This window comes from Camellia sinensis, chromosome 9 (assembly GCF_055761805.1).
Source record: "Camellia sinensis isolate YWXY chromosome 9, ASM5576180v1, whole genome shotgun sequence".
Lineage (NCBI taxonomy): Eukaryota > Viridiplantae > Streptophyta > Magnoliopsida > Ericales > Theaceae > Camellia > Camellia sinensis.
In genome coordinates this window covers 155,129,005-155,138,491 of record NC_138969.1, presented here as the reverse complement: position 1 = coordinate 155,138,491, position 9,487 = coordinate 155,129,005, and the positions used below count along the sequence as shown (strand labels likewise).

At 42.0% G+C, this 9,487-nt stretch overlaps 1 protein-coding gene across 1 annotated transcript; it reads left to right on the top strand.

Annotated features, from left to right (window-relative positions):
• The first annotated feature begins 733 nt into the window (after positions 1-733).
• On the top strand, positions 734-6,809 carry LOC145798812 (uncharacterized). The gene is made up of 2 exons (XM_082887830.1): positions 734-5,804; positions 6,340-6,809. The coding sequence occupies exon 1, from the start codon at positions 734-736 to the stop codon at positions 4,541-4,543; it is 3,810 nt and encodes a 1,269-aa protein (XP_082743956.1). The 3' UTR covers positions 4,544-5,804; positions 6,340-6,809.
• The last annotated feature ends 2,678 nt before the right edge of the window (positions 6,810-9,487 follow it).

Genomic DNA, 9,487 nt, shown 5'->3' with positions numbered 1-9,487 from the left:
GAACAAAACATTAGAGAATGGTATGATAAATCAGGAACTTCACGCCTGAACTACCTTGATCTTGCCTCAACTGAAAAGCCATCAACTAAAGAACTAGCTCATAATATTGCTGTAATTTACGATCGTGTCTGCCTCTCAAGCAAAGTTAACCTGAAAGAATTTAGAAGTCAACAAATTCAAATTCAGTCCTTAGAAGCTACAGTCCTACAACTTGGTGAGAAGATAGAGAAACTTGAAAAAGGAATTAATTCCTTAACCCAGGTTTTTCTAGAAAGTAAGTCGTGGAACAAAGAGGAACAACAACTAAAGTCGATTGAAGGGATTCTTCAACAGCTCAAGCGAGCACTCGTTGAATGAGTCAAAACGAACTGGTGTACCTTGAAGCTCTCAAAGCATCTGAAACAACTGAAGCACCAGGAATCGGCCTAACAACTTCCTCTGACAAGTTGTCCATACCATCAGGAGTGAAAACCCTGATTCGTCAGAATAACACCATAATTGAACTTTGTTTAAGATTGTCAAAACAGGTTGAAGCACTTGAAGGAAGAATCCGAGCTTTGGAAGCCCAGAAGTCTCCAGCACTTTCAACCGACGATCTTGTTGCAAAAATCGCAAAACTCTCACTCGGACCAAAGGAGAAGCCAAAGGAAGGGAAGGGACTTCTCAGAGTTCATCGTGATCCAAACAAGTTGCTACAAGACGAGCTTGATAAACTCAGGCTTAAGAATTCATAATGGCCTCAACATCCAGGACAAGGACGGTGACCCTGCCACGAGTTACCAACCAACCTCGGCCAACAACAGCAACACCTGGAGCACCACTATTTGAAGATCAGATCAGAGAGTATCGTCAGGACCAACGACGAAACTATGTTTTGCAAAGAAGAGCAAGAAACGCACTTCAACGACTAAGGGGACGTCCTTCACCATCAAATACCTTAGAGCAGCAGCTCTCTCCTGAAGTGCAGTTACAATTGTCTATGGCGGAACGAGCAAATATAGCACCAGCCGAGGTGTTATACAGAACTAGACGAGATGATGCTCATCATCGAGTTTATGTTCACAGATCAGAAGAAGCCGTCCTTTGCGTAGGAGAAACGCAAGTTGAAAGGCCCTTCATCCAGGAAGAAAGTTATGAAGAACTACGAAGGAGCCATATGCAGTACATCCACCTCGGAGTTGTTCAAATCCGACTTCAAGTCCTACATCGGATAGAACAGGGGAATCTTGCTGTTCTAGTTCTCCGAGACACAAGATGGACGGGAGATCAAGCGACCTTCGCATCTATGGAAGTTGATCTTACACGAGGAATACAGATGGTCTACATAGTTCCTAATACTATGATGACTATTGGGGATTTCTACAATCATGTGCAGATCGTGATTCAGACAAGGGGATATGAGAATTGGCAAGGAGGTGAAGCCAACTTATTGATTACTCGAGGATTAGTCGGCAGATTATCCAACACTCCTAACGTTGGATTTGCATATGAAATTCAAGGAGTTACTGAATTTCTAACATCTCGAGGAGTCAAAGCAATCCCAGGAGAACAAGTTCCCACTGATGTCTTGCGAGGACGTAACTGGATTATCCGACCACCAGTCAGAAGGATACATCCTCAACAGCCTACAACAGCTGTCTCTCGAAATTTACCTGGAGGAAATTTCAGCCTGCGATTCGGAGATTATGTAGCCGCTCAACGTGCAGATCCAGTTCATTATGATGCAAATGATAATGAAATTATGCAATCTGACGATGACGCTCAATCTATTCGGAATGAATCCCGTAATCAACAAGAGACACTGTTATACCTCGAAGAGCAAACAAGCCAGAAGGAAGACCTCAATATTCTTACAGATAAGGATATTTGGGATACGCTTGGCCAGCCTAGTGGCAAATATGATTATCTTGTCAAATACAATGCTCCCAGCCACTACTCTGGAAGAAGTTTTGAAGAAGAGTGCCAACAAATATTGGCAACTGGATGGGAATCAGATGATGATTATCCTTTGGGCTATAGTTCTACATATATCCCTCATCCTGATGACTCAACAGACTATCCAGTCGTGAAGGACATAAACCAACAAGAAGAGACCTTGCTATTCTTTGAAGAACAACCAAATGTTTTCAAAGAAACTCTTGAAGAAGCAAGCATGCGGTATGCAGAGTTCCAACAACGAACGGAAGGTGGTGAAAGGCGAGAAAGACCGTATTCAGAACGAAGAAAATGGAAACCACGACCTCAACCTCTGCCTCAACCTCAACCTCAACAAGAATTGCATCCACAACAACATCGGCATCGGCAAAGAATGTTGCCTACACCAGAAACTGATACTGATGCTGAATCATCCTATCCTCCTCAACAGTCACGGAAGCAAAAGAAGGACAAGAAAGGAAAACCACTTTGTCGAACTTGCTATCCTATAAGTGAGTATGAAGGATTTGATGCTGTTCAATTTATCAAGATGGTGCCACATGCAACCAGGCCAATCCGAGCAACCGATGGAGCTGTTGGTTATGATCTAACCTCAATAGCTATGTATGTTATTCCAGCCTATGGAAGAACATTAATTTCTACGGGTTTAGCCATGGAAATACCCTGTGGAATGTATGGAAGAATTGCCCCAAGATCAGGGCTTGCCTTGCTACACGGCATCGATGTTGGCGCAGGAGTAATTGACCCTGATTACAGAGGAGAAATTAAGGTCCTTCTCTTTAATCATAATCAGGAGGAATTTGAAGTGCGCGCTGGTGACAGAATTGCTCAAATCATCTTTGAGAAGGTTTCTTTACCAAGAATGGTGGAGAAAGATGCTCGCAATCTCTGTGACATTCGGAATGATGAAAGACATGATGCTCGCAACTGGAGGAGCACCGAAGGATTTGGCAGCACGGGGAAAGCTGCTTTGCAGTACAAAAATGATGATTCAGACGATTCTTTGGAGTACCATAACCCTTTGGGATATCAACATGATGAAGAAGAATCTGACTCAACACTTAACATAATCGCTATGATGGAGGAAGCAGATAGAGAAGCAGAAACTGAGTATCCGCAGATCGCAAAGATAAAGGCTTTAATTGAGAAGAGACAACAGAAGCAGCCTCATTATCTTTTATCCTCATCATCAGCTGTAACCTCTCATTATAATCCTCCGCAGGATTCAATGATGGGTCCCCCAGGTTACCCACCAGCAACAGGACAAGGTCCTTCAATCAATATTCCTGAAAGACCTTCTTATACAGGAATACGATCGAATTTTCGACGAGGAGCAAACAATGAAATGTGGAATTTGCCATCTGCAATGCAGCAGACCGGAGCTATGTTTATTATTCCACAATCTCTTGGAAAGTTCGATGATGTTTTCATGAGATGGGAGTCAATCACAAGGTCATATGTCGCTTCCCAAGGATTTACAGATGTTCGAGATAAACTTCTTTTTATGGAGAATCTTCTTGGAGAAACAGAGAAGTTAATCTGGACACAATGGCGAATGAGGTATGCAGATGAATATGCTAACCTTGTTGCTATAGGCGATGGAAATGAAGGTACACAGAACATCATCTCTCAGATGAGAACTGTGTTTACTCTTGAAGACCCTTACCAAGGATCAACTCTTATGCAAGAAGAAGCTTATCGTGATCTAGAACGACTTTCATGCCGAGATGTAAAGGATATCATTAAGTTTCTAAATGATTATCTTCATCTTGCAACAAAGTCAGGAAGGTTGTTTATTGGAGAAGAGTTATCCTCTAAACTCTGGTCGAAGATGCCAGGTGACCTCGGAGAAAGAATCAAGAAAGGATTTGCAGAACGACACGGTGCAAATACAATTGGCGTCGTTCCCCGAATTCTTTATGCTTACAAATATCTGGAAGCTGAATGCAAGAATGCGGCGTTCCAGAAGTCACTTCGTAATCTGGACTTTTGCAGGGAAATCCCTATCCCTGGGTACTATAAAGAACCAGAAAAGAAGTATGGTGTTCGAAAGGCTACCACCTACAAAGGAAAGCCACATAATTCTCACGTTAGAATTGACAAGAGAAAGTATTTACAAAAGTCAAAACATTGTAAATGCTACTTATGTGGAGAGGAGGGACATTATGCCAGAGATTGCACAAAGGAAAAGAAGAATGTCAAGAGGGTAGCTGTGTTCGAAAATCTGAGTATTCCTGAAGACTATGATGTGATGTCCGTAGAACCAGGAGATGAAGACTCAGATGCAATTTATTCAGTATCTGAAGGGATTGATGATACTGAACAAATCGGAGGAGGTTTGACAGAAACAATTTATATGCTTCGAGAAGCTGATAATGTTTATTGGCTTGGCAAGGAAGGAGGATATCGGGCTCAAGTTAAAGTCTCACCTGAGATCTATCACTGTCAACATGAATGGGATCAACAAAACCCATTACCTGAAGACAGGAGACCAGAATGCACTACATGTAGAAGGGATTTATCCTCATACTCGAAGGCTTTCTGCAACAAATGTAATGCCTTGACATGTGCTCTTTGTGCCAAGCATTACTTCAACCTTATAGGATAGCAAGTTCGACAAAGTGGTTTTCCTTTCTTGTCCTTCTTTTGCTTCCGTGACTGTTGAGGAGGATAGGATGATTCGGCATCAGTATCAGTTTCTGGTGTAGGCAACATTCTTTTCCTTGAATTCTTCTCCTGCAATAACTTCATCAAGGGCAAGAATCACGATGAACTCTGAGAAGTCCCTTCCCTTCCTTTGGCTTCTCCTTTTGTCCGAGTGAGAGTTTTGCACAATTTTCTGTAAATAAGTAAAGAACTAATGAAAACTTATAGGAAACTTACATGATTGAAGGACCTTGTCCTGTTGCTGGTGGGTAACCTAAATGAAGGATCACAATTTTCTGTAAATAAGTAAAGAACTAATGAAAACTTATAGGAAACTTACAGAAAATATTATAACAGCGGAAACTTCTTCAAACTTTGATTACAAGACTCGAGACTCTATTTCAAGTGTCAAGTGTAGTTTTTGGAAATTCTTAAGCCTGAGTTTATCAAGCTCGTCTTGTAGCAACTTGTTTGGATCACGATGAACTCTGAGAAGTCCCTTCCCTTCCTTTGGCTTCTCCTTTGGTCCGAGTGAGAGTTTTGCGATTTTTGCAACAAGATCGTCGGTTGAAAGTGCTGGAGACTTCTGGGCTTCCAAAGCTCGGATTCTTCCTTCAAGTGACAACTCCGAGGTGGATGTACTGCATATGGCTCCTTCGTAGTTCTTCATAACTTTCTTCCTGGATGAAGGGCCTTTCAACTTGCGTTTCTCCTACGCAAAGGACGGCTTCTTCTGATATGTGAACATAAACTCGATGATGAGCATCATCTCGTCTAGTTCTGTATAACACCTCGGCTGGTGCTATATTTGCTCGTTCCGCCATAGACAATTGTAACTGCACTTCAGGAGAGAGCTGCTGCTCTAAGGTATTTGATGGTGAAGGACGTCCCCTTAGTCGTTGAAGTGCGTTTCTTGCTCTTCTTTGCAAAACATAGTTTCGTCGTTGGTCCTGACGATACTCTCTGATCTGATCTTCAAATAGTGGTGCTCCAGGTGTTGCTGTTGTTGGCCGAGGTTGGTTGGTAACTCGTGGCAGGGTCACCGTCCTTGTCCTGGATGTTGAGGCCATTATGAATTCTTAAGCCTGAGTTTATCAAGCTCGTCTTGTAGCAACTTGTTTGGATCACGATGAACTCTGAGAAGTCCCTTCCCTTCCTTTGGCTTCTCCTTTGGTCCGAGTGAGAGTTTTGCGATTTTTGCAACAAGATCGTCGGTTGAAAGTGCTGGAGACTTCTGGGCTTCCAAAGCTCGGATTCTTCCTTCAAGTGCTTCAACCTGTTTTGACAATCTTAAACAAAGTTCAATTATGGTGTTATTCTGACGAATCAGGGTTTTCACTCCTGATGGTATGGACAACTTGTCAGAGGAAGTTGTTAGGCCGATTCCTGGTGCTTCAGTTGTTTCAGATGCTTTGAGAGCTTCAAGGTACACCAGTTCGTTTTGACTCATTCAACGAGTGCTCGCTTGAGCTGTTGAAGAATCCCTTCAATCGACTTTAGTTGTTGTTCCTCTTTGTTCCACGACTTACTTTCTAGAAAAACCTGGGTTAAGGAATTAATTCCTTTTTCAAGTTTCTCTATCTTCTCACCAAGTTGTAGGACTGTAGCTTCTAAGGACTGAATTTGAATTTGTTGACTTCTAAATTCTTTCAGGTTAACTTTGCTTGAGAGGCAGACACGATCGTAAATTACAGCAATATTATGAGCTAGTTCTTTAGTTGATGGCTTTTCAGTTGAGGCAAGATCAAGGTAGTTCAGGCGTGAAGTTCCTGATTTATCATACCATTCTCTAATGTTTTGTTCCCATATATTTGTCATAGCATTCCTACTGGTCTGAGTAAGAATATATTAACTAGTCTGAGCTATCTAGATTACCAATTTACCAAAAGGAAGCGCTATAGACTATATTTAAATCTCAAGGTCCAAGTAGTCCTTACCAGTTAAATTTCTCGTTCACCACAGGGTTTCACTGGACTTACTCCTCTCTGCCAGATATAGGGCCTGTGTCTTTTACTTAAATCTTAACTTCAAGGATTATACTGCCTTTAGAAATTTAAATACAGAAATCATGCTATACCTTTTTATAATTTTGGTAAGTTTAATAGCCTTTGCCTTGGTTAATATACGATTACCTTTGCCCTGGCAGGATACTAATAACAAAGATATAGTTTAAAACATTAAATCAAGCATAATTAATCATTTAACAACAGAGGCCTTCACTACCCTGATTAGTGTTGGATAATCTGCCGACTAATCCTCTAGCATTATCCAACAACAATCCAGACCAGAAGAACACATTAATCGAAGATGCCAGGTGACCTCGGAGAAAGAATCAAGAAAGGATTTGATTTGTTGGCCTTTGACTTTGAATTTATGCTGTTGAACTCAACAGTATAAGTATTTTCTTCCAAGGCTTCTTCTGGGACGGAGTCAGCATCTACGACGCAAGTGGTTGCTCCTGTATCGAGGATTGCGCGTAGTTGGATTCGTTGTACTCCTGGAACCTCCAGTTCCACGGTGAGATTGTAAAGCATGTTCTTCTTCTTTTCCTTGAATTCTTCTCCTGCAATAACTTCATCAAGGGCAAGAATCTTTTCTGAAGGACCTTCTTCAAAGTGAACATGAGCTTCAGCTTCTCTTTCCAACTCCTGAATTTCTTCTTCTTTGTATTTTCCCTTCATTCTTAGTTCCCGTTCCTCATCCTGAAGCTTAATTATTAACTTGAGTTCCTCAAGTTCAGTCTTGTATTGGATTGCTTCTTCCCGAAGCCTCTTCATCTCAGCTTCACACCACCGGATGTATCCTTGTTGCTCCTGTAACAATGGCTTTTGATTGTAGGGAATCGGAGCTTTCCGAGTGATGAACGTAGTGAGGTTGAAGTAATGCTTGGCACAAAGAGCACATGTCAAGGCATTACATTTGTTGCAGAAAGCCTTCGAGTATGAGGATAAATCCCTTCTACATGTAGTGCATTCTGGTCTCCTGTCTTCAGGTAATGGGTTTTGTTGATCCCATTCATAATTCAGGCATATTATTGCAAAATATCTATAATATGACAAACTGATATTATTCCAACAGTTTTTCTCAGATGCCTGAGTATTGATTAAAGTGGAATAATAACGACTGACTACTGACTCCACTGACCGACGCTACCGACAGTAATAACGACTGATTACTGACTCCACTGACCGACTCTACTGACAGCTATTATTAGACTGGTCTATGCCCACCACGTTCTTCCAAAGAGATAAGCATAGAATAATGATCCACCTGTTGATCTTATCAATAGCGAAATATTCTCATCAGCATGACGAGATCAAACAATTCGCTGTCAATTTCGTTCAGTTCACAGGTCTGCTGGTGTACTTCTGGCAGTTTGTCAGTGTATTGATTGTCACTGCAAGCGGCTCTAGCGATGGCTTCAAGCTTGAGCTGCTGGATCTTTCGTAACTGTTGAATTGCTGTCCTTGCCTGCTTGATGGCATTATCTTCTTCTTCGGCGAGACTGGCCTGGATTTCTGCCATTTCATCAAAGGAGATTCCTGAGTCGTAGGTGAACCTGTCTTCAATTTGCTGCATGAGAGACTGGTATCGTACAGCAATGGGATGAAATTGAGGATCAATCCAGCGACTTGATGGCTCTGTCTGGGAGAGTATGATCCGTTCATGTCTCTGAAGGGCTGGATAAGTTCTTCGAGTTGCTGAAGGCCTATTAGTACCTCCATATCTTCCGGTTCCTCCTTGGTTGGCCATTCTGTAATAGAAAACAGTGAATAAACTAGCCTGGATAATGCATCAGCAAGAGTATTATCAGAACCATTAATATGTTCTAATGACACATCTATGCACATACATAGCTATTGAGGTTAGATCATAAGATTTAAGTAAAAGACACAGGCCCTATATCTGGCAGAGAGGAGTAAGTCCAGTGAAACCCTGTGGTGAACGAGGAACTTCACGCCTGAACTACCTTGATCTTGCCTCAACTGAAAAGCCATCAACTAAAGAACTAGCTCATAATATTGCGTTCTTCCATAGGCTGGAATAACATACATAGCTATTGAGGTTAGATCATAACCAACAGCTCCATCGGTTGCTCGGATTGGCCTGGTTGCATGTGGCACCTAAAGGCAGTATAATCCTTGAAGTTAAGATTTAAGTAAAAGACACAGGCCCTATATCTGGCAGAGAGGAGTAAGTCCAGTGAAACCCACTCAAAGAGACTAAGGGCCTACGTTCTTGGTTGGGCCTCCTCAATTATGCTAGGCAATACATTAAAGATCTGGGCCGAATGCTAAGCCCATTATACTCGAAGGTCAGCCCAAATGGAGAAAAGAGGCTGAATGCCCAAGATTGGGAACTGATCCATAAGATCAAGGCCAAGATCCAGAAGTTGCCTGATCTGTCAATTCCTCCATTACAGTGCTCCATCATACTTGAAACAGATGGATGCATGGAAGGGTGGGGAGGAATCTGCAAATGGAAGCTAGCTGCTAAAGATCCACGATCAACGGAGCAGATTTGCGCATATGCCAGTGGAAAATTTACCTGGAGGAAATTTCAGCCTGCGATTCGGATTCCCATCCAGTTGCCAATATTTGTTGGCACTCTTCTTCAAAACCTCTTCCAGAGTAGTGGCTAGGAGCATTGTATTTGACAAGATAATCATATTTGCCACTAGGCTGGCCAAGCGTATCCCAAATATCCTTATCTGTAAGAATATTGAGGTCTTCCTTCTGGCTTGTTTGCTCTTCGAGGTATAACAGTGTCTCTTGCAAAATATCCTTGTACCAGCCTATGGAAGGAAAGAGCTCCTCCCCACCCTTCCATGCATTAATCATTTAACAACAGAGGCCTTCACTACCCTGATTAGTGTTTACGCTACAATAGCCATATTAACTAGCTC